Source organism: Prionailurus viverrinus, chromosome D3 (assembly GCF_022837055.1).
Source record: "Prionailurus viverrinus isolate Anna chromosome D3, UM_Priviv_1.0, whole genome shotgun sequence".
Lineage (NCBI taxonomy): Eukaryota > Metazoa > Chordata > Mammalia > Carnivora > Felidae > Prionailurus > Prionailurus viverrinus.
Window position 1 is genome coordinate 78,365,860 of NC_062572.1, and position 23,969 is coordinate 78,389,828.

At 49.3% G+C, this 23,969-nt stretch overlaps 1 protein-coding gene across 10 annotated transcripts in view; it reads left to right on the forward strand.

Moving 5' to 3' along the window:
- Nucleotides 1-23,969, forward strand: part of NEDD4L (NEDD4 like E3 ubiquitin protein ligase) — a 341,323-nt gene that overhangs the window by 314,512 nt on the left and 2,842 nt on the right. For all 10 annotated transcript variants that reach the window (XM_047827471.1, XM_047827472.1, XM_047827475.1 and 7 more), the window contains 10 exons: nucleotides 468-697; nucleotides 2,211-2,332; nucleotides 4,656-4,726; nucleotides 6,660-6,755; nucleotides 13,928-14,001; nucleotides 16,372-16,432; nucleotides 17,654-17,713; nucleotides 19,151-19,258; nucleotides 20,469-20,565; nucleotides 21,371-21,443. In XM_047827471.1, the coding sequence (XP_047683427.1) occupies nucleotides 468-697; nucleotides 2,211-2,332; nucleotides 4,656-4,726; nucleotides 6,660-6,755; nucleotides 13,928-14,001; nucleotides 16,372-16,432; nucleotides 17,654-17,713; nucleotides 19,151-19,258; nucleotides 20,469-20,565; nucleotides 21,371-21,443 (992 nt within the window). The remainder of the gene's footprint in view (nucleotides 1-467; nucleotides 698-2,210; nucleotides 2,333-4,655; nucleotides 4,727-6,659; nucleotides 6,756-13,927; nucleotides 14,002-16,371; nucleotides 16,433-17,653; nucleotides 17,714-19,150; nucleotides 19,259-20,468; nucleotides 20,566-21,370; nucleotides 21,444-23,969) is intronic.

Sequence of the window (23,969 nt, forward strand, 5' to 3'; positions counted from 1 at the left end):
CAACAGAAATTAGCCTTGTAGGCATCCCGGATCACACCTGCCAGCTGGAAGCCCTACCAGGGTTGAGCATGCTCTCAACTCGACCAGGTGGGGATTGTTCTACGGGTTTTGATTACCCGGACTAACCTCTCTTTTTTTGACAGAAGCGATATCGAGAGTTGACCATATTTCAGTTGCCAGTGGGTGGAGAAGTGCCCCACAGTTGTTCATAAAGGGGGGAGGGGATGATTGTCCTCTACTCAGCGTAGTCTCCTGTGCCTCCTGTGTTGCTGGCTCCAGTCTGACGGCTGGCTTGCTGTCTGGGTGAAGAAAATCCACAAAGGGGAGGATCGTCACTGGAACTCTTTGTCACAGCTTGTTTATTTGAAGGCTGTTGTCATTTCTACTCTTTGTTGTTGTTTTTTCTCTTAGAAAGTAAGGTGTATATTTACTGTATGGTTACCTGCTTGCTCTCTTCTTTCGTGTAGGCTGATATTCCGAATAGGTTTGAAATGAAACTTCACAGAAATAACATCTTTGAAGAGTCCTATCGGAGAATCATGTCTGTGAAAAGACCAGATGTCCTGAAAGCTAGACTGTGGATCGAATTTGAATCGGAGAAAGGTCTTGACTATGGGGGTGTGGCCAGAGAGTGGTTCTTCCTACTGTCCAAAGAGATGTTCAACCCCTACTATGGGCTTTTTGAGTACTCTGCGACGTAAGTATGCCGCGTGCACTCAGGATGTGTCCCCCCCCCCACCACCACCACTGAAACAGTTTTATTCGCAGTGAATTGAAACTTAATGGAAGAATATGTGGCTCAGTCATTCCAGATGAATTAACACCCGTCGATTCCAGTCCCTACCCCCGCCCCCTGTAAGTCTAGAACAGGTTCTGACTCTACGTGGCGAAATAATGTACTCTGTGAACACCTAAAAATGAGTTTTCTCTTGTCATTTGGATTCATGTCATTGAAATTGAAAATGTGCTGGGTACTTATGGTAAAGAGCAAGAGGCAATTTTCATTTGTAACGTTATGCTGATTCAGGAGAATCTGTCATTGTCAGTTTTCAGAAACTCATCATCATGTTACGAACAAGAACGGTTTCTGAAGTTACAGTACTCAGAGGCAAATGATGCGAACTTTGAGGACCCGTTCTTCGGGATCCAAAGGACCATGTCCTGGCCCAATAAGGGGAGAAACAGATTCTCCCTTGCACTAGGATTTCATCCTTGTCAAACATAGAAACTGAGGCAGATGTAGTTGCTTTTTCAGGTATCAAAAACACCAATGACTTACAAGGCCAGCCATTCCTTTTCCAGGCTGTGGAGTCTCCAAAGGCTGAGGCGAGATGCGAGACCCCAGTACAGTAGTTGTTGACTTTGCTGAAAGGCAGCCTGTGCTCTGAGGGACTTGAGTTCTCCCACGCCGTCTACCTGGTGCTCTACTCTTGGGAGCTCTTTTGGAAGGCAGCTTCGGTGACCTCGGTTTCTGTAGCCAGGAATCTCCCATTTTGTTTCTTGTTGTTCCAAGTCCCATGAGAAAGCCCCTACGTGCCATTGATGAAACCACTGAAGTGGAGGGCGGGGTGGGGAGGCGAGACCCTTACCTCTCACCCACATTCCCACAGAGACCCGCAGGGAAATCTGTGGAGCCCAGTTTGAAAACCACTGATCCTCCAGATTTTGAGACCAAAGAAGGTTGATTAGATACATGTGAGCATTTTGAGGTTTGCGTTGTTGAGAGAGCCAAATACTGCTACCAGTGCCCTTGGGGCCTTTCAGGGCACAGTGGCGGTCAGACCAAGAGTTGGTACCATTGGAAAATTTTTAATCTCCAAACCAAAGCCTCTCAAACGGATTAATCCTCTCCCTCACAGAGACAAGCCACCGAACTCATGTCATTGGCAATCCACGTGCAGCCCCTCTGTTATATGTTGTTTCTCATCCTCCCAAGATATTTGGCTGACCCATATGAAGTTGACATTTTTGTACAGCAAAAATGGCCAAATATCAACAGTTTCTAATGGTGTAAGTTAGGGAACGCGCCCCTCCTCTTGTAGACCTTAATCGGCCACAAAGGGGCTAACTAACACGTTCTAGCTTATGCCTTTTCCCGTTGGGTAGAGAACGTTTGAAGTGTCTTGGGGACGTGTGATGACGGATGGCAGAGGAGAATTCAGATTCTTGGAAAGTATGATGGCACTTTTCCTCTCTCTCCCTCCCCAAAGGGACAACTACACGCTTCAGATCAATCCCAATTCAGGCCTCTGTAATGAAGACCATTTGTCTTACTTCACTTTTATCGGAAGAGTTGCTGGTCTGGCAGTGTTTCACGGGAAGCTTTTAGATGGTAAGTTACTGAAATGTCACGAAGTAACCAAAACAGGATAGGGCTGTTTGCGGCCCCTTATTTAGGCGTTGGATCTTTCACATCACGATCTTAAGCAAATGTTTCACTGACTCGCCGTAGTTCAAAAAGTTGTTTTTATGGTTTGCCCATAAAAGACATGCTTTTCCCTGGTGTCAGGCTAATTTGAGCACTGAAGACATAGTATCTATACAGTTAAAACAAAAATTTTTTAAACTTACAGTGTGAAGCCCAAAACATTCTGTATTTGGACATTTTCTCTTTTCCAGAACAACTGTTTTGTGGTTTTTCGTTTTTTGTTTTTAGCAAGAGGTAGATTTGGTGACAGATGGAAAAGCTAATTGAACAGTTAATTAAAATGATCTAATCCATCCAGCATCCTGCTATTGTTCCATTTGTCCCCAAATTATTATTTTTGAATGTGAAGAGATCGTAAATAATTTCAAAGCAATGCCATAACTCGGCGAAGACCCTGACCCTGGGATCACTACTGAAACAGATGGGACAGAATAATCTCATTATTATTTAGAGCATGTAAGTCATGGAAGAAACTCAACGTACCGTCAAAGTTAGAAGTCCGGCTCCCTCCCTGGCTGGGTCTGTAGGCTTACAGTAGAGGCTTCTTTCGCATTTGGTCACCTCAGAAGTGCCCGCAAGGGGGCATTACAGAAATCTTCGGTGAAGAAAGAGAGTCAGAAATATTTCTGAGCAATTTGGGTGTGAAACCGTTGAGGACAGAAGGCAGAGAGTAAGATTTGAGGTGGTTGTAATTGCAGTAGAAAAGGAGATTCTCTACCGAAGAATTGTGTTAATTATGTCTATGGAACCTTAGACGTTCCGGTAAATAATTGATGTCCCCTCAGAACTTTTTCCTTTAATATGTTTTTGCTGGTAATTGCTAGATGATTTTGATCCTCTCGCTTCAGATTTTATTTTTGGTTGGGAAAAGAGAAGATTTTTTTTTTTTCTCATTGGAAGGAAACTGCAGTCATTATTTATGTACATGTAAAATATATGAACATATATATGGTATGCATAAATATATTTTCATTTGCAACCTTGGAGTCATGCTATAGATTATTTCCCCCTTCTGAGAGGTCAGCTGAGTTACCTTCTGCCAAGTGAGAGGACACAGAAAGTGGAAGATACCAGCCTGACCTCAGTGAACTTCTACTCTGTGTGTGTTTTGGGGGTGGGGGGACCAGAAGAGTCCAGGCACTAGCAGACAGAACGGGGAGCAGTCCAAGGAGAAGGTGGCCTGGCTTGGAGGGTCAGGGAGTGTTTACCAGGCTGTGCCCACACCTCGATGGTGGTGTAGGATTTAAGTGTTTAGAAGCTAGGATCACTTTGGAGCCAAGGCTCAGTGGAGGGAGTAGCGGGAACAAGTCAGGGAGTGGAGGAGACTGCTGCTAAAGGGACAACCTTGTACTTCAGGAATTAAGAGCCAGAGTGCCCACGGGGTGGGAGTGGAGGGGTGATGCTCGGAACGTCAGTGCCCCTGTGGGCAGAGCATGTGCACCCTGCAGGTCAGCCCACGACAGCCTTGTGCGGGTTTCCAGCAGCAGTCGGAACCTGCAGCAGACGCCGGTGGCACATCAAATGGGCCAGCCGGTCGGGGCGGAGGGGGAGAAGGGGGGCCCCGCGTGAGCTAGTCGGCGATGCCGTCTTGCCCTTGGGCAAGGCGAGTTGGGGTCCCTGTGGGACACACGAGTGGTGGTGGAGCCTTGCTGTCATCACCTTAACCTTCATCCCCCGTCCCCTGGAAGACTGCACAGCCTCTGAGTGGCCTCCCTCTTTTCCGCTTGCCCCCTTCCCGGTTTTCTCCCGATTACTGCCAAAGCAGTTGCAGATGAAATCTTCGGCTGGCTTTTTCCAGGCCGCTGGGTCCACCCAGGAGCAGCCTGACTCTCCAGCACCCCCTGCCGGCTGTGCTTGCCATTCCCTTCTCGGGCCTACCCTCCCCAGGATGCCCTGCGCCAGCCCAGGCCCACCTCTGGCTAGTCTCAGTCCTGGCCCCGCCCCTTCCGGCGCTCTGTGGTCCTCCCGTTCCTGTGCCTCGTTTACCCTGCAGACTCCTGCTTGGCCTTACGGAAGCCCTTTTTTTCCTCTCCTGGAAGCCTTTTGACCCCTCCCTGCTATACCATCTCTACTGGTGTAACTGCCCCCCTTCCTGAACCCCGCCTCCCCCCAGGCCAGGCCCCGCCTCTCATTCAACCTGAGGGCAAGTTTATCTTGGACTTCACGCTCTGATGCACAGCAGTATCAAAGCTTTGGAGCTAACCCACGGTTTTCCACCACATTGTAGGTTTCTTCATTAGACCATTTTACAAAATGATGCTGGGAAAGCAGATAACCCTGAATGACATGGAATCTGTGGTGAGTAAATACAGATCACTCCCAGGGGCCACCGTACCTTCGAGAACTGTAGCTGAGACCATGTTGCAGTAGCGGGGATTTTTTGTGGGTGTTGTCATTCAGTGGGAACGGGGAGCGTTCTTGACTTATTCAGGAAGTTCATTGATCTCCCTAATTTTTCTGATAAGTAAACTCTTGTTCACATTTCCTGTAACCGTGGTGCTTGAGGTGGGTAGACCCATGTCTCAGCTCCCTCACTCACCCGGAACTGGTTTGACCAAATTAAATCCCAAGGTCATCTGGGGGCCTCACTGCAGCTCTTGCTTTCCATCGAAAATTGCTCCTGTGGATGTTTAGAGAGTCATCCGCTGTCCCTTTGTTTTCTGGTCTCAAAAAATGGCAAGGGGATGGGCCAAAAAGTAGATGAAGGGAAGAACACTTACTGTCACCCCCGATGTGGAAGTGACCGACAGAGGAGAGGGGAAGAAGCCACTTAGACAATGATGGGACAAGGCACTGTGTCTAGGCCGACCATCTTAGGGTTTGAAAGGCTTTTCTGCAAAAACAAAAGTGACACTCTTCTAACATGCCTTTTGCTTCTGTTTACCCGCACCTGCACCCCCAGCTCCGAGGGTGGGGGAGTTTGCCAGGGTGCGGCACACTCACGGGGGCCATGAGGAGGCTCTGTCCACTTGGGACATTTGCAGCTCTGCCCTCACGTTCTGTCACTGGATCAGAAAGCATCTGCAAGCCCTTGGCCTTGCTGTGGGGGGTGGTGACTGCGTCTCTTCCCTAGTTAGGCATACGAGCCACGTTCTCCTTACCTACCAGCAGGAGTTGGTGTTCTCATCATCTCTGGGTGAACGGAGAGGCTGATCCGGCCGTGCACTTACACCCCCTCAGCTGGTTTTTCCGTGGGCGAGTTGCTAGACTATCCGCAGTACCAGCCCCACATTTCTTTTCAGTTTTTACCTTGTGCACTGTGCTTTTCTTATGGTATAATGTGGAGGCAAGGAACGTAGAGATTTCTTTCAGAGTCTAAATTTTGTCCCACTGGTTGACAGTTGGGGCACACATGCTCCGAGCCTGTCCTGTCCTTCCCCAGCAGCTCCTGGGCCTGCCCCAGAGAGAGGAACCCAAGCCCTTGGGTCTTGTGTTCTGGCTTTGACACCGGAACAGCCTTCCTGTTTGCTTATAGGACTTGCAGAGAGCACAGCAAAAGCACAGGGATGGGTGTTGAGCCATCGGCGTTTAAGTAGAACATTCTCTGTCTTTCCTATTTTCCTCTGATGTTTTTACCCTTAAAAGATAGGAAGTATGTGATGGGTATCGAGGAGGGCACCTGTTGGGATGAGCACGAGGTGTTGTTTGGAAACCAATTTGACAATAAATTTCATAATAAAAACAAAAAAGATAGGAAGTATATTGGAGCGCCTGAGTGGCTCAGTTGGTCATGCTGCGGATTCTTGATTTCAGCTCAGGTCGTGATCTCACAATTTGTGAAATCGAGCCCCATATAGGGCTCCGTGCTAACAGTGCACAGACACAGAGCCTACTTTTGATTCTCTCCCTCCCTCTCTCTCTGCCCCTCCCTCGCTTGCACTTCCTCTCTAAATAAATAAATAAATAAATGCAAAAAAAAAAAAGGTAGGAAGTATATTGCTCTCTACATGTTCAACTTTATGATCTTATTTCTGCCAACCCAGAGCGGGTTGCTTCCTCTGTGCTTTACAGAGGACAGGGTTCAACTGCCGTCCCCTGTTACTACCAAAACGTTTGTTTGTATTTTAAATTGAAGGGGAAGAGGAGGTTTGGAGCAAGGCAGGAAACACGCTAGCGACTAATAGAATTCTTGAGCATTCTGAATGGATTCGTGTTAGAAGGACTTAATCATTTCAAGAAGTCAAATGCATTGGTATTTGGGGAGAACTTAATTTCTCTGTCATTTCCATAGGATAGTGAATATTACAACTCTTTGAAATGGATCTTGGAAAATGATCCCACTGAACTGGACCTCATGTTCTGTATCGATGAAGAAAACTTTGGACAGGTAGGTGCTGGCATCCCCAGGAATCCCTCTTTGATTCTCAGAGTCTTGGCTTCTTCACAGAAGGGCTGTGACAGGACTCCTTCACTAGACCATTGAAGCCACCTCGGAGAGCTTCAGATGTTACTTAATTAAGCACCTATTTGTATCAGTACCTCCTTGTCCTTCCAGGAAGCTAAGTCCCAATTACTGCCTGTTCTGTCTTCCGGCAAAGTTAGAGATTCTGAGGCCTCTGGGGCATGAAGCATACCTCCTTACCTAACGCAAATCTGAACGTGAATGTTTGGGCCTTGGTTTTAGAATTTTAAGTACTTCAAAAAAATAGTGTGTTTACTTAGTGGTGTAAGTACATGACCAGGATAGCTGATGTGTGGGGGGCCTTGGGGTGGTCTCTCTGCCTAACGGTTCTGCTGTCGTGGTGAAATTTGTCTGCTGGGGCTCAGCAGGCTCAGGTTTTTCTAACATTCCCTTCTTGCTTTGCGCCCACACGGTCATTAGGCTGAATTAATCATAAAGGTTAATTTCAAAGCTAGAGGTGCCTGCTTGGAACCTTCAGCTTCATCTTAAAGTTCCATAGGATGTGTTTGTCTTAAACCTGAAACATTTGATTGATTTGTCCCTGGTGATAATGGTGCTTTTAGGGAGGTTTTCTCAATAGTATTATCCGACCCTGGTAGCTGTCATGTCACAAAAGCCCAGAGATCGTAACTCATCTCCCAGACCAAATCTACATGACCCTGAAATTCAGGAGACGTGGAGCCCGTCTGGAGGATGGTCAGATAGAAAATGAAATTGATTTCCCTTACTGCTCCAGAGGTTATTAAGAGTATACTCTGCTCTCAAAAAAATGCCTCTGGCTTTATACATTGCTGTGCTCAGTTTTATAGGTGAAGCTAGGAGATCAGGTCCCTGCCCTCTTGGGTTCACAGCCTTAGAGAGCAAATACAATCCTGTAATTCTTCCACTTAAAAATTCTTTGTTGACCATCTTGTGACCTTCAGTCTAAATTAAAACCTTTTTTTGGGGCGCCTGGGTGGCGCAGTCGGTTAAGCGTCCGACTTCAGCCAGGTCACGATCTCGCGGCCCGTGAGTTCGAGCCCCGCGTCAGGCTCTGGGCTGATGGCTCGGAGCCTGGAGCCTGTTTCCGATTCTGTGTCTCCCTCTCTCTCTGCCCCTCCCCCGTTCATGCTCTGTCTCTCTCTGTCCCAAAAATAAATAAATGTTGAAAAAAAAAATTTAAATTAAAACCTTTTTTTTTTTTTAAAGCATAGCTTGTGACCCAGTGCTGCCCACCTTTAGCCTTGTCTTTTGACCGCTCTGTCTGCTCACCTTGACAACCGTTGTGTGCCTATAACCTTGTCCCCGGAGATGCTTCTGAGCCTGATCGCTGTCTGTGCGCCGCCGTCCCCATTCCTGCGCATTCTCACCCCCTCTCTCCTGTAACTCTTCTCAGCGGGTCCCCTGATCGTTACCCACCTACTGTGTCCTATGAGCCGACCTCAACCTGACGTCATCTTGGTATTTCCAGTGCTCAGCATGCAGCGGAGGTCTCCTAAATGCTAACCAAGCAGATGAATGAATAGCGCTAACCTAGTTTTCTTTAGTTTCTTTCTTTCTTTTCTTTTCTTTGGTTAATAATGTTATCAGTAACAGAAACTCCAAGTGTGAGAAAACAAAATAAATTGCTATGACTTCATTTTTTAAGCGGGACCTATTTAAGGGTCTTAACTGCCAATTTTCAAAGGGTAAACACATGGATCATCATCCTGGAACTGTCTTCCTTTCATTTGTAACACATGAAGGAAGGAGAAGAAATAAGGAACCCAGAAAGACTTAATCTTGTGTGTCGACTGAAAAAAAAAAATTACATCCACTTATAGAAAACCATATGACTAACTTAAATAACACAGTTCAGAAGACATTAGTTATGCCAGAGTTAGAAAGAGATGCACTGGGAAAGCTTCCTTGGTTACAGTAAATTGGAACTGTTTCCACCTAATAAACAAAAACCAAACACAAGACGTTTGGATTTTTAAGTAGTCTTCTAACAAACGTTCTGATTATCATTATAGTTCATATCAATTATTCATTAAAAACAATTCTCAGACCTCCTCTAATGCAGTAGATTCTTCTGACTTTGGGACTGCATCAGGTGGAGTAACACAGTAATGAAAACAGACTCACAAGATGAGAGGGAGAATGATCAGGTGCCCTGTTTGTTGAACGACTGCCTTCCCCTTTCAGAGTGCTAACCTGATTAACAGGGAACGCGTGTTCTCTGTTTTGCGTTCTGGGAAGAAATTTAGAGGGAATTAAGCAGCCACGTATTGGTCGCATCCCTCATTCCCAGTCCCTCCCCTAGCCCTGTTCATTTCAACTCCGAAATACTTCTCAGAACGTCTGTCCTCCCTTCCCGTCACACCAACACCCACGTCTAAGCTACCGTCTCATCTCGTAGACAACTAGCTGGGCTTTTCTCTCCAGCGTGGCCTCCTATAATGGCAGACTGGCCTTTTTGGGATGGACCAATTGTTGTGTCATTCCTCTGCCAGAAAGATAAAGATCCAGCTCTTTGATTGGCCCCATGAGGGTCCTGCGTGGCCTTGCCCCATTTTCTCTGTCTTCAGATGGCATTTTGCATCACAGAGCTGTCCCTCATGCTCTCTGGGTCTGGTCTCCTTGGACTTCTTGAGCACACCAGGTCCCTTCTCGCCTCAGGACCTTTGCTCATGGTGTTGCATCTTTTGGGAACATACAGCCTCCTACCTGCAGCTCAAACCTCCCTTCCTCAAGGGAACCGACCCTGACCCCCGGCCATAATCCTTCAGAGTATGTCCCTGTCTGCCACTGGCACGTAGCACAGATGTCTGTGAGTTTATCTGTATGATTCGGTGGCGGCATTGAGTGCAGCCTGGTGGCAGCACTGGGTGCACGTTTTGCTCACCACTGTGTACTCACCCGCGCAGCGTCTGGTGCTGAGCGGATGCTCCAAACAGCGACTGAACCAGCATGGGCCTCCACCAACGTGCAAGCCTCTCCCCTCTTCCGGCCCTCTGCAAAACTGGGCACCACTCGTCGCCATTTATTGGAACCCAAGAGGAAGCTCATGCCTCCCTTGTGCCAAAACACAATACTCTCTTCAACGGCGAGAGGTTACCACCCAAGCGGAGTGCACACGCGGCGGGCCGTCCTCGGTGCCATTCGCCGTGTTTTCCTTCCACAACTGGAAGCATCGGGCCGCAAAGCTGGGTGGCAGCCGTCGTTTCATGGAAAGAAACTGCAGCTGCTGTCGTTATTGTGCAGTCTTTTCACCCTGGCTGGCGAGAATTTGGAGCCGCTGGTTTCTGGGGCCTCCTATGAATGTTGCCGCTGAAGAGATTTCAGTTTTTGGGCAGTCCTCCTGTGCCAAGCAGGAAGAATAAACCATGCACTGCTGCACACAGGTGCACCCATACCCCGCAGGAGCGGTCACTTTTTCAGAGCTGCAACAAGTAGCAATTCTTCATCGCCTGCTCAGCAAATTAGCATCTGATCCAGTTGTTATGCAGAGGCGCTGGAAGGGTGGACTCTTACAAAGCCGAGCAGGAGGGAGGGGAACAGAACGGGCAGCAGCCTGCAGGAAAATTCTTCAGGGCCAGACATACGTTAGGTGTACATTCTCAACTGAAGGGCTAACACCCCGGAGGGGGTAAAATCTAGTTCTTAGAGAACAAGAGAGTCTCAGCCATTACAATGGTTTGTGGCCCTGCTCCCAAAAGGCCACACGGTATATACCACAGGTATACTGTGAATCTGTTTATTAAGATTTAATGGGAAGAAAGGGGCAGGGAGGGGGTCTCAAGGGGCTCTTCAGGGGTCGAGCGTGAAAAAAAGGCTGAGAAAGTAGTCAAGAGCACATTTAGTCCCTGCCCTCCTGGAGCCACCATGTCTGAACTTAGTGTGAAGTGGGGGGAGCTCCGGGAACAGAGCAGCTCAAGACGCCGGTTAGACGTGTATGGGCAGAGATGGAGGCTGGCCCGAGAAATCTACGGGCAGAGGGTCAGGCAGGTGCCACCCCCGGGGTGTGGGCTTCGCAGTCAGATGAACTTAGGCTTGACCCTCGCTCTCTCCACTTCCTGCGGAGTCCCCCGCTCGGTGAGAAAATGAAGGTGATGGCACATGCGTCTTTGGCATAGTTTAGTGATAACCCCTGTGGCGAGCCTAACGCTGTGCCTGGACCACAGGAAGCCGTCTGTGTCTGGCCCTTGGAAGCCGGTTTAAAAAGTGGAATTGTAACAGCAGCCCCTACTACCCACTAAAATGCTGTCTGTGAGGAGCTCAAGCAGGACGGAGATTGAACACCGAAAGCCTGGGCTCAGACACCGATTGCCAGGCTCTGGGAGCAAGACCCGAAAACCACCCTCACTGCCTCCCAGAGACACCCGCCCTCAGAATCGACCACAAGAGGCTCCTGGGTGGCTCCGTCGGTTGAGCATCTGACTCTGGCTCAGGTTGTAATCTCATGGTTCCTGGGTTCAAGCCCCACGTTGGGCTCTATGCTGACAGCTCAGAGCTTGGAGCCTACTTTGAATTCTGCGTGTTTATCTCTCTCTCCCCCTCTCCACCTCTCTCTCTCCTTCCTTCCCTCACCTCCCCCCAAAAAAATAAAGTAAAAAAATTGAAAAGAAAGAATTCACCATGAAACTAGACAGCTGCCCACAGATTCACTGCTTGCTTGACCTCCTTACTTAGCACAGATAGCATGATCCCTCTCTTTTTTTCCCTTTGCACAACAATTATATTCATCTATCTAATTATAAAATAGTAATTTAAGTAGTAAACATCAAACCGTTACAATAACTATATATAAAAAGCACCCATAGTTCCTCTCACCTGGAGAAGGTTCATGATTAAAATTTTGATGTTCTTCCAGAATTATTCTTTGTAAGCACATGCACACAAGGTTTTTTATTTTTGCACAATGGAATTGTATGATGCCAATCTGGGAATATATCCCAGATACCTTTCCATGTCAGGAGATGTCGATGTATTCCATTAAAGTGGCTACACCGAATTCCATTTCCTAGACTCTGCATTTTTTAACCAGGCCCCATTGCTAGGCGTGCAGGCTATTTCATTGTTTTGCTATACAGACAGCATAATGATCATAATCTGGGGAGTATGCATCTTGTACATTTGACCCTATTTTTTCCCCGTGGTATAAATTCTAAAAGTATTATGACCGGGAATGCTGTGCCCATTAAAATTGATGCCTGTTGCTAAATGATCTTCCCAAAAGGTTGAAGTAATTAGACTCCCACCAGCAGGGTGGGGAAGAACTGTTTCTCTCCCGTCAGCCCTGCTGGCTGGCTGCTCTTTTTCCTCACTACATGTTCCTTTTGGAGGCCCCAGAGGTGTTTTTCTCCTCTTCATTCCCCGTTCTCTCTCCCTGTGGTTGATCTTCTCATTCTAGGACTCTCTGGAAACTGCAGCCCCCGGAAAAAATTCTACCTTAGTGTTGCTGAACTGTGCGTAAGACCTCTCAGTCCCAAGAACTGGGCTTGGATGTATTGACTTGCTTGGTGTGAATGTGATGGGGAGACTCCGTCACTGAAAGGGAACAGCAGTGCAGTCTTCGAGGAGGAATAAATGGAGAAAAGAAAAGCCATCGGGGGCTTATTAAAAAATATAGCAGGATAAATGAATACTGTCCACAAACCTCTGGAGAGCGGTCAAAGAACTGAAAAGGTTGTCTTCTAAGAAATGTGCCCATCTCAACCCCACGCATAACCGTCCACCATCCTCAAGGATTGCCGTGGCACGTACGGGACAGGGGCAGACAACTGCAGGGAGAACCAGGGAGACAGGACCACAGCCGTGGAGAAGGGGAAAGTGGGAAGTAAGGAAGAGCTTGAAGAAAACTTAAAACTTCAGTAACAAAATCCATATCGCGGACAATAAAGAGCTGAAGTAACATCGTAGAAAATGGAGTTCAGTCATGTGATGGAGACACCAGATCCCTCCCTGAAGAAAGAGAAGTAGAAAAAAGAGGAAAATGGATGACCAACGTGCTTTGACTGAAAAAGCTATCTCATCATGACCAAGAGCAGTAATCAAGTGCATAATCCAGAGAACAAAGTCTGAGTTTTGGGGCCAGAGAGGCTCAGTCTGTCCCTGGGTGTGTGTGGCCTGGAGGTGAGGCCTCACTGATGGTGGACCTCCGCCAAAGCAGAAGATTTCATTACAGATTGGAATCTATCCCTTGTGATGGATGTGACCTGGAAACTTAACTCTGGAAAACCCTTTCCGCAGGCTTGGCTCATTCTCAGAAATAGCCAGTTATGCATGGAGGGGGGGAAAGGCAGAAAGGGAGCCCAGCAAAACATCAATGTAGCCGTCGTTGAATATAGGACTTGGGGGTGGTATTTTTTTTCCTTACCCTCCCCCTAAAATTTTTATAAGAGTAAGCATTTTATTTATAAAATAGTAAGTCGCCTCCTCCCTTGGTTTCTGCTAGTCAGTGCTTTATAGACCATGTTGTTGAGTTAGGGCCGGCATGAAGTGCAGAAAAGGCCACGCTTGCTTTCAGCCGCTTTGCTTTAAAATCCTGGGTGGCCCTGCGGGAGGGAGCCTGCCCAGGCAGTGGGCGAGGATGTGTCTGGATGCACACAGAAGGCCAAGGCCTCTCAGAACAGCAGGGAAATCCATCCCTCAACCTTGCTTCTGAAGCTGCTTTTATTTTTTTAAGGCCCTGTGCTTTGCCTTTTTGAAAGAAACTCCATGCATCTTTTCTTACGATTATAAAATCGAATTCTCAGAAACAAAGTGCATTCGAACTTGGATCTCTGTAGTCTTGATAAGCGTACCCTGTCATTTCTGTTAAATGTAATTAATTAACTTCTTGATAAATGAATGATAGCAGATGAAAAATGTTGCTCTTCTCCATTGTTGGTCATGTACGAGAACAATTAAAACTCATAAATAACCGCAAAATAATTCACCTTTGATGATAACATCTTTAAATGTGTAACATCTCGGCAATATAAAAGCCTCATTAGATAATCTCTTGTACACAGAGCCCGTTTGCTGGGAAATGTTTCCAAATGAATTTTGCTTATCTTTTATAGTAAGACGTTATTAGTAATGTGCAGAATAATTTCACGATGGTGATCATTGTTTTATCTTTGCAATTACAGACCTATCAAGTGGATCTGAAGCCCAATGGGTCAGAAATAATGGTAACAAATGAAAACAAAAGGGAATATATTGAGTACGTATACACATATTTACAGTCTCTTCTTTTTATTAAATTGAATGGCATATTTGGTTCGTGTCCCTTGCCAAAACAGCTCATGCGTGTCGGGGACATACTTTTCCACAATATGAGTTCCTTTCTGGCTTGGGCTAATGGGAAGTCAAATTATAGGGTGGAAAGTTTGACTTGTATCATGACTTCAGTGAGCTGCCTTGTATAAAGGAGTCACAAAAGGAGAAAAAAGTATACGGTATTGAGTAATACAGCAGACACGCTATGGGAGTACATGGGTATGTGGTCTAAAATTGAGATTTGCAGTGATGAACCGTGGTGTCAACAGCCAGTGGGGTAAAATTAGGAACAACCAGAAATAAAATATTGCATCTCTCTCGACCTCATTTCCATAATAAAAATGTAAGAACATAGTTAAAATGGGTAGGAAAATTCATATGTGCAAACATAATGAATTGTTTCTGATAGCTATAATTTTCTTAACCTAATCTCAGCCTCAGTTGGTGGCACACAGTGTTCAGTCCTTTGGAAATCCAACTATTAAGTCATCCTAGAGCATTTCTGCCCGTCAGAAGGCCTTTGTCTGTTGGGCACGTTACATTTCCCTCTTTGGTGCATGTGTCTGCCTCAGGCACACAAGTCCGGGATCCTCCTTGCTGGCCCCAGAGCAGGGAAGAGGGTCAGTGCAGCCGACCGGTGTTTGGTTCCCGGGTCCTAGTTTCTGGTTCTTGCCGGTTGCAGCCGTGGCCTGAGCCCCGTACCTGCATTCAGGACTCCATTACGTCAAGCCGGTTCCCTCCTCTCTTCTCAGCGTAATTGTCGGTCAGAGGACTTGAACTTGGAGAATCGGTCACGAGTCTTGGCATCTTTTAGCGTCCTCTACAAAGAAAAACCTGTCCTTCCTAATTAGCAAGAAACGGAGAGTGTCGGAGCCTCTGCCTAGAGACCCTGACAGACCATGCACTATTAAGTAGCAGACTTCTCCCCTCACAAGCTAAAAGCTTGCTGCGCTTAATTTAAAAAAACAAAAACACAAACAAACAAAAAAACTAGAAGTAAGATACTCCAGTCCTTACCTGTTCACATTAATTGGCACACTTATTCCGAACTCGAACAGTCTCAGGCAGGGTGACACCTTGGCGGATGCCATTGTCTTCATTTGAAGGTACAGGCTTTGAATGGGTTTTTTAAAACACTGCCCTGAAGGGGATTGGGGTCAGATGTCTGAGGGTGTGGACACTGTCATGCATGTTGTACATCATCCTTTGCAGTTCTTTTTAAGTTTCAAATTTGGTGGGAAAAGACAGGATGGTTAAAATCTCCACCTGCCCCCTGACACATGGGTTCCCCCAGTGCACAAAGGCTCTCGGGCTGATGCGTACAGCAGGTGCGGGGAAGCCTGATGTGGCCAAGCAGTGGCTGTGTGGTGGGGCTGGGCCTCGACGGCCCAGGGTTGCCAGGGTACCATCTGGTAGGGGAGAGCCTTTCCGATAAGGTCCTCGTGCCATTTCCAGGACTTGAGCCGGAATCTAAAGTGGATTCACCTAACAGTAAATTCTCCTGTGCACTAAACATTGTCACAGAGAAGATGGTTTCAGTGGATTTCTGTCATTTAAGGAGGTCTTATCATTAAGCCTCCAAATTTTGGCATTAAAGGGTTAGTGTAAATCATTTTGCTGGTAAGTTATGTGTCGTTGAAAACCAGTACACTGGCTAGCGCTTCCAGAATGAACTCACGAGGTACGTTGTACTGAGTACTCCTTTTAAAAACATAACGTACATGTTGGGGCGCCTGGGTGACCCAGTCGGTTAAGCTTCCGACTTTGGCTCAGGTCATGATCTCGAGGTTCGTGAGTTCGAGTCCCACGTCGGGCCCTGTGCTGACAGTGCGGAGCCTGTGTGGGATTCCCTCTCTCTCTGCCCCCACTCACTTGCATGCGCACGCGCGCTCTCTCTCTCCCTCTCTTAAAAAAATAAAATGAAAATATATGTACATGCTTATGTATACGTGGATGTACGTATATGTGAGTTCACGTGTGTATACGTGTACCATGCGCATATACATCCATACTCCACAGCCTTTTTTATCCCTCTTCTCCACATAGTCGCATTTATACGCAACTTTGGTAAACTAAGGCTTGGTTGGAGGGAATAAATTACTTTTGAAATGCTCAGGCTTTAGGTTTCCCACACATGTTCCAGTCACCCTTGAAAGAATTAATGCATCAGCTGTGCCACAGCTCTAGACCCTCCCGTTTGCCCGCCATCGAGGGGGTTTCTCCACTTTCCCCTCCCCGGTGAGAAGGTGTGAAGAAACAAATGTGTGCCCCGTGGTGACGAGGGTGGATGCAAATTGTCCCATTTCTCCTGCAGCTTAGTCATCCAGTGGAGGTTTGTGAACAGGGTCCAGAAGCAAATGAACGCCTTCTTGGAGGTAAGTCTGGCGCCGTCAATCCTCGCCTGAGAGAGGATGGCTGTCCTCCGTGGGGTGGCGCGGGGGCACTGTTTGCACACCGCCAGATGGCGAGGGAGTGGGGATGCGCGGCAGAAAGGTCAGGCCTGCGCGGCTCACCCCGTGGGCCACCCTTTCTTTTCATGGATGTTCTCCTGTTATGCTTCTGCCTGAATTCCTCACAGACTTCCACCCAGGCACACGTAAAACACCTTTGCTTAGGCTGGGTTTCTATCTTAACACCAAGCCGTCTTGGGCCAGCGTTCACCCTGTTAGAGCGTGAAGCAGACACTCCTCAGATCCAAATCCGTCACGTCAGCGGTGCTCCCGAGCCCCTAGCAGAGGGTGGGGGGGGGGGGGGGTGGTTCATCGTTTTTTTAAAAAAACGGTTCACTTGGACCAAAAGCGAAATTCCCTTTTAAGCCTTGATAACAGCTTTAGTAAAGAGAACACGAGAACACGCCCCAGGTGCACACCGAACCAGTGCGGAGTCCTTAGGCGATGCCCTCCTTGGCTTGCCCCAGCTCGGTCACCTACAGCAGCAAGTAGAGCCCTAGGCCACTCACAAAATTCAGGGACTTGCGGCATAAAAGGGTGAGTTAGACGTACAAGAGGACAGCGAGTTTCATGCTTTCTTTACATCAGAGACCCAGGAGGCAGGTTCCTGGCCCGGCCCCAAGGGATCCCACTTCCAGGAACCAGGTGCTGCCCACAAGACCCGGGAGCAGGGAGCAGGGCTCTCTGGAGCTCTCCAGGGGTCGGTGTGAACCGGGAGCCAGAGCTGAGTCTCTGTGCTCCTCTCTCCTGTCCCGGATCACATCGCCTCCTCTTGTATCGCCTCTCTGTGCCTTCTGTACCTTATTTTGAAACATGTTCTCTCGCACATCTGTGGCTTGGGTGTTTTAGGACACATTGACTCATCGCTCTGTCATAGATGGCTTCTGGAATTCGCCTGCCTCCAGTAACCCATATTTTCCAAGGGTTTCTGAGATTACCCAAATATCTGAACCCTCTAGGTCCTCCTGCTTTTCAAGACGTTTCTATTGTGACTGTGCTGTTTGTGTCGGAACTACAGTCACCGGATACTATCGCTGACACATAAATCACCAGCGAAGAATATGTTTTTCCTGGCTGCTTTGTTTTTTCTGTGAAATTTGTCTCTTTCAAGGAAAAAGGTGTTGACGGTGATTTTTTTTCTTTCAGGGATTCACAGAACTGCTTCCTATTGATCTGATTAAAATTTTTGATGAAAATGAGCTGGAGGTTTGTGTTTTAAACGTTTTCTGTAAAGTAGGTATTTTTAAAGTGGGCCTCACTACCTCACCAATGAGATGTTATTTCCTGGTCCGCAAGGTCTGAGGGAGTGAGCTTAGATGGATTGCACTATATGTCTCTCACGGGGTGTGTTTGTCGACCTTAGAGGAGAGAGCAGCAAAAGCAGTCCCTTGTCGGTTCCTCAGCCAGGAGAGGGCAGTTCTGGGACACACGGGACAAGTAGAGGCCTGCTGAGCTGAGTTGGGTTCGTGGCCAGGTGCACAGGGTAAGGAAAATTGCTGTCGAGGGAGTCAAGGTTGAGACGGCCCGTTGGCTGGGCCTCCTGCCCACACAGGGGTAGCCGAACTGGGCCTTGGCCAGGACGCGAGCACCAGGGGCTGTGGAACAGTGTCTCTGTGGACTTGACGTGGTGCACATTGAGTAAGGGAGAACTTTGGGAGACACCAAGGCCGTAGCAGGAGGCCATTTGTACAGGATTGTTTCAGTTTCTGTGTGTTGACCTAGGTGAGAACTAGGAATCTCTCACCCTTCGTTGTGCCCAGAGCAATAGGAGGAGGAAGACTGTCTGCTGAGACCGTGTCCCCCGTCTGTCCAGGCCACCACATCCAGCGAAGCATTTCTCATAGACTAGCCTTCTGTTCTTTTATCTTGAAATAGAAACTTCAGGGCCGATGATGTTGAGTCATATGTCGTCATCCCCTCCTTTGGTAGGTGGGGAAACTGGAAACTGAGGCAGGGAGCAATTCATGACCTCCCACATTTACCCAACAAGGTCTGGGCACGGTCACGCCTAGGATCCATTCTCAGGCGTCTGGTTTAGTTCTCCTTCCGTTTTTCTTTGGTGCCTCTGCAGGAGCGTCGTGTGCTCTTGTGCCCAGGAATCCTTCCTGCTGGGGGGGTCGGGTAGTAAGACGAGCCCTAAGCCCCGGTCACTGCCCCGGTCACTACATTAGGACAGGTCCGCATGCACACAGCTCTGGTCAGCAGGCCGACGGAGCGGGGCTCTGGCTGCCATAAAGCACTAATTCTCCTGTGGGTTGGGAGACATTTCAGATATCGAGACACATAACGTCTCCAAAGGGAAAACGGCTGGAGTAATGAGCAGCTGTAAACGGAGCCCGAGAAAATCTGAACACCCAGCTCAGGTTAGAGGGGTGGGCAACAGACAGACGTGGAGTGGCATTTGCACCGTGAGTGGCTGTGGCCTGAACACACGTTAGAGCTGGGCCCCCCTCCTTGCCCACGCTGCCTCTTACCTGAGGTGGAGGAGAATGTTGTCCCCGTCACCCGTTTTTAAGAGCTCCTGGCGTACCATACTGCTTTGCCCATGACAAAGTGCTGGTGTTGAGAAAAGGCCATTCCTCTGTGGGTGATTTCTTGGGCCTTCACATGTGCCCGTTCACATCTGGTCCTTCTCTCTCCTAGTTGCTGATGTGCGGCCTTGGCGACGTGGACGTGAACGACTGGAGACAACATTCTATCTATAAGAATGGCTATTGCCCAAACCACCCTGTCATTCAGTGGTTCTGGAAGGTAAGGCCGTGGCTGCTGGAGCCGTCCCTCTCCCCAGCCTGGCTTGGGCCTGAGGGCTCTGTGCTGCCTCCCCGTGGTCCTGCTTCTGCAACCCGAGACTCCGTTGGCACTTGGGCCACTGGGGGGAGAAAGCAGCCCTTCCTGCTGTGTTTCCATCACTCTGGTGAGCAGTTATCCTGCACACGGTCCATCCTCATCAAAGCACTTTGTCCTTCCTTGACCGCCTGACTGAAGCGGCTTTATGTGAGGAACCCACTGAGTACAATGAAGTCGGTAATTGGATTCGAGGGTCAGAACTGGTCCACCAAAGTATAATGAGAATGGGAAGCTTCTCCGGGCAAAGCATGCTTTGAGATTGTGCCAAGATGCCATTTTTGGTTAAAAAATCATTTTCCCCTTTCTTGGTAAATTCCAACAAATGTTTTGATATTTTATATCCTTCAGGCAAGGATGCAAATGAAATTTGATGTACTATCTTAGGGCCAACGTTTGCTTTTTCTTTAGCTGAGGAGAGAAGCGAAATAGGAGTGAGTTAAGTCCAGGCAAGAGACCATAAACTGCCTTCTAAAGAACAGTTCCAGGGGGGGAAGCTTGTTTATTTACTTGCAGAAATAAGAAATCCCTGACCTGAGCCTAAACCAGACTCGTGACCTGAGTCAGACCCTCAACCAACTGAAGAGAGAGAAAAATTTTAAAGCAGGATCTTCAAAGCCCAGTCCACCTGTCTACACAATTCTTGTCATAATTCAGATGCGTAGCATACCCGGGTTTTTCTAGAGGCCTGACCTGGCCTCTGCTGTCCTTTCTTTTTCTAAAATGTTACCTTTAGAGGATTTGTCTGGGTCTGAAATCTCCCCTCCTAACCTGGCCTCCTGATGTTGGCGCTTCTCGAACACTGGGGGTGTATGATCGGCCCGCGGGGGGGCTGGCACGCCTCGCCCAGGGAAGCGTGAGCTCCGTGCCACCAAAGAGTTTGCTTTGTATTTCGTTTATTTTGACCTGTCGGCAGAAGAAGAAAGAGACGTTGCGATCTCTCGTTCTCTGAGATCACACAGGCGGTACTCTGGGGCCCATAAAAAACAGACTCTGTTTTCAGTCAGCGGTCTCGGTCTTCCGCTGCAGTATTTATGACTGCGTCTGGCCTGTCTGGGTTACCGCGGCGCAGGCCGGGTGCCCCACGCAGTGTAACAACCTTCTGCCTCCGTTCCAGGCCGTGCTGCTCATGGACGCGGAGAAGCGGATCCGGCTACTGCAGTTTGTCACGGGGACGTCGCGAGTACCCATGAATGGGTTCGCCGAACTTTATGGTGAGCGGGGCACCGACGGGTTCAGTTCTCCTCCTGGGACTTTGCAGCCAGGCTTCCGCGGCGGCCCCGCACGGCTCTGCCTCCCAGAGTGTGTCACCCGTAGGTCCCGTCAAAGGACTCGTGGGGAGAGGGCTTTGGGTTTAGTACAGAAAAGAGTTGGTCTGTCTGTGTTTGTTTTTTTTTTAAAGCTTATTTTGAGAGAGAGACTGAGCATGCAAGTGGGGGAGGGGCAGAGAGAGAGAGAGAGAGAGAGAATGAGAATCCCAAGTAGGCTCCATGCCATCAGTGCAGGGCTCGATTCCATGACTGAGATCATGACCTGAGCCAAAAATCAAGTGTCAGACGCTCAACTGAGCCACCCAGGCGCCCCATTTTTCTCTCTCTCTCGTTTCGTATCTTCGTGTATCTTGAAGGACTGCTTACCTCCAGGAGACAGAATCCCTTGGAGCTTACTATATAGATGTTAGGAAATCACTCTTTCTGCTCTGCTTTAAGGTTGGAGTTCACCGCCCAATGCCTTAAGTGTAAGCTTTCCGGGCTCCGCTGAAAGGCTGCAGCCGGCTGCACTGGGGCTTGCTGTGAAACTCGGTGCCCCTCCATTCTGCAGGAGGTGCAGGGTCTATGCGAGGCTGTGCAGGCCCCTGTATCTCCCGACAGCAGGGCTTCAGTGCTACCCGGAGCCAGCACGGTGTTTCCGTCTCCTGCACGACGCTCGCCCACCTCCTTCCCTTTCCTTCAGGCCCCACCTCAGCTTTGCTCTCCCACCTTGAGCACGCTTAGCATTTATTTCTCTTTTTTTGCCTAGGTTCCAATGGTCCTCAGCTGTTTACAATAGAGCAATGGGGGAGTCCTGAAAAACTGCCCAGAGCTCACACGTGGTGAGTGACAAAAACACCCAGTTGTCCACAAATCGTGTTTGAAACGCTTAGGTGGGACTGATGCAGGGCTGGAGGTTGCAGAGTGCTGTGTTGCCTACCCACGGATAATGGACAACGTGTAGATTCTAGAATAATGGCTGGTAAAGCTCAAACCATGGTCTGAACGGACCCGGTGTGTTTGGCTCATAAAGGGTTAACTGCTCCCCACGCTGGGGGGCAGGTTTCCTCCTCCAATCCCCACCCCCCTGCGGGTACCTCTGTCCCCAGGCCCCACCACCCCATGCTGGGGGGCGTTCCTTCTCCAATCCACACCCCCCCGAGCTGTTGGGCGACGCCCCCAAACCCCATCCTTCCTCAGTACTCCAGAAGTACGGATCGCACCTTGCACCGTGTATTCACCGTACAAGGTCATGGCTGTTCTCAGACCCCACTGACAGACTGGGTTTTTACTGCAACCTGAAGATGGTTTTTATTCCCAGAACTTGGGCTAAAATTCCCTGGAGAAACACTGTTTTAGAAGACCTCTCATGGCCATCTGTACCTCGTAAGGCTCTGGAATTCATCAACAGCACGATGGTAGCTGGTGGGCCGGAGAGGTCTGACAGAGGCCCGCGTCCCCCGGGGGTGGGACCCAGGCAGCCCTCAGCCTCCAGGATGCGGGGGCCGGGAGGAGGGGACCCCGCCGTCTCCGAAGGGTCCCCTACTCCCTCGGCACAAGAATGACACGTGGCAGCTCTCGGGGCGCTCTTGCTAAGCCAGGCGCGACGTTCCCGGCGTCGGCTTCGCCCACAGACTTCCGTGTCTTGCTCTTAGGAAGCGGGTGGAGGTGGTCCCTCTGGAAACGGTGGGCCGCACAGCCCTGCTCTCCTCACCAGCAGGGGGCCTTCCAGAGCCAGGGGCTGCAGGGCGCCCCGGAATGCTTATCGTGGGGAAACGCCCCCCCTGCCCTCAAGTGCCTGCTAGGCAGCAATTCTCCTGAAAGCGCATTTGTGGAAAATTGGCCGAGGGAGGTTGTTCGATTCCCTTGCCTTTGCTGGAGAGAAAGCCTCCCCACTTACACCAGTCATGGGACTCTGAATACAGTGAGCATGGTCCTTGCCCATCCGACCCTCGGAAGCAGGCTGACTCCACCTAAAGCTGGTGGCTCTCCGAAGCGGTGATTGCCGTGATCCTCTGCCTTTATTCTCGAGGGAGAATGCATTGGTGGTTTGGAGCTTGGATTCCAAACAGTGTCCGAGCCCAGTGTAGTTTTCTGGGTTATGATAGCCTGCATCTGGAAGGAAGGCAGTATTGCGCTGAGCCCCGGGACCACTGGGATTGATGCAGAACTCCCCAGCTCACGGGCTGGTAAAGCCAGGTGGGAGTAAGGGCTGAACTACCAGCACAGCCGTCTTGTGTGGGCCAGGCACTGGTGAATCTCGGCGGCGGCCTCACGGGATGCCGGCGGCCTCACGGGACGCCGGCGGCCTCACGACGCCGGCGGCCCCATCAGCGGCCAGGATGCTTGCCCCAGGGTCACACAGCTCACAGACGCCCAGAGCATAGGATTGGAACTCAGCTCCGCCAGAATCGGGATCTGCACACTAACCACGGCATTAGATCTGCTGCCTTTATTGCTGCAGTTCGCTTTCTTTGGAGACTCTCTGAAGAGAACCAAATACTCGAGCGTCCGGCCTGTGTCCCTCCGTGACCCTTTGGACAGACGTCTTTACTGTTGACCTTTTCTTCCATTTCCGAGTCCGTGTGCTTGGATCACATCTGAAACATGGTGCTGCCCAGAGACGATCTCCGAACTCAGTGGTTCCTGGCATCGGCTGCACATTGGAACCTCTTAGAAGTTTTCAGAAAATCTGGTGCCGGGGTCCTGCCCCCAGAGATTTGGACGTAATTGGCTTGGGGCGTAGCCTGAGCTGTGGGGTTTTCAGAACTCCCCGGGAGCCCCTGGCGCACAGAGTGTAAAACCCCTGCCCTTCCCTAGGGAGGACGGAGGTCTGCCCACGGGAGGGAAGCAGCCCAGTGGGCTCTTAGCGGAGCCTCTTTGCTCCTGGTGGGTCCCAGAAATCAAGTGACAGGCGTCGGCCTGCTGATGCTCAGACTCCCGCCCGGTGAAGAAGAGGGCAGGCTGCAGGTAGCACCGACGGGCATGAGTGAGCCTGTTTCTCTGAGTGGCTCTGCTCCCAGCCTGGCCCCCAGACTGCACTTGGCTGGCTGCCCACAGCAGCAGTGCCACCGTCCAGTTTAGCTATAGATAGGTCTGATTTCGTCCAGGTTTTGTGAAAATGTTAAATCGACCATTAAGCTTCAGAATAAAAACCTGATTTACCCGGAGAGCTCATAAACCTCTCAGATGAAATGACTAAAAGGGCTTCATTTCACTGTCCCATCAAAGATCACTGCTTGGATATTTATACTTTGCAAAGACTCACAGACCCACCCACTCTTTGGAGACTAAAAATGACCTCAGGCAGCCCACACGTCTTCCACATGAGGAAGTGGGTCCCACCGAGAATATGGAGGCCACTCAGC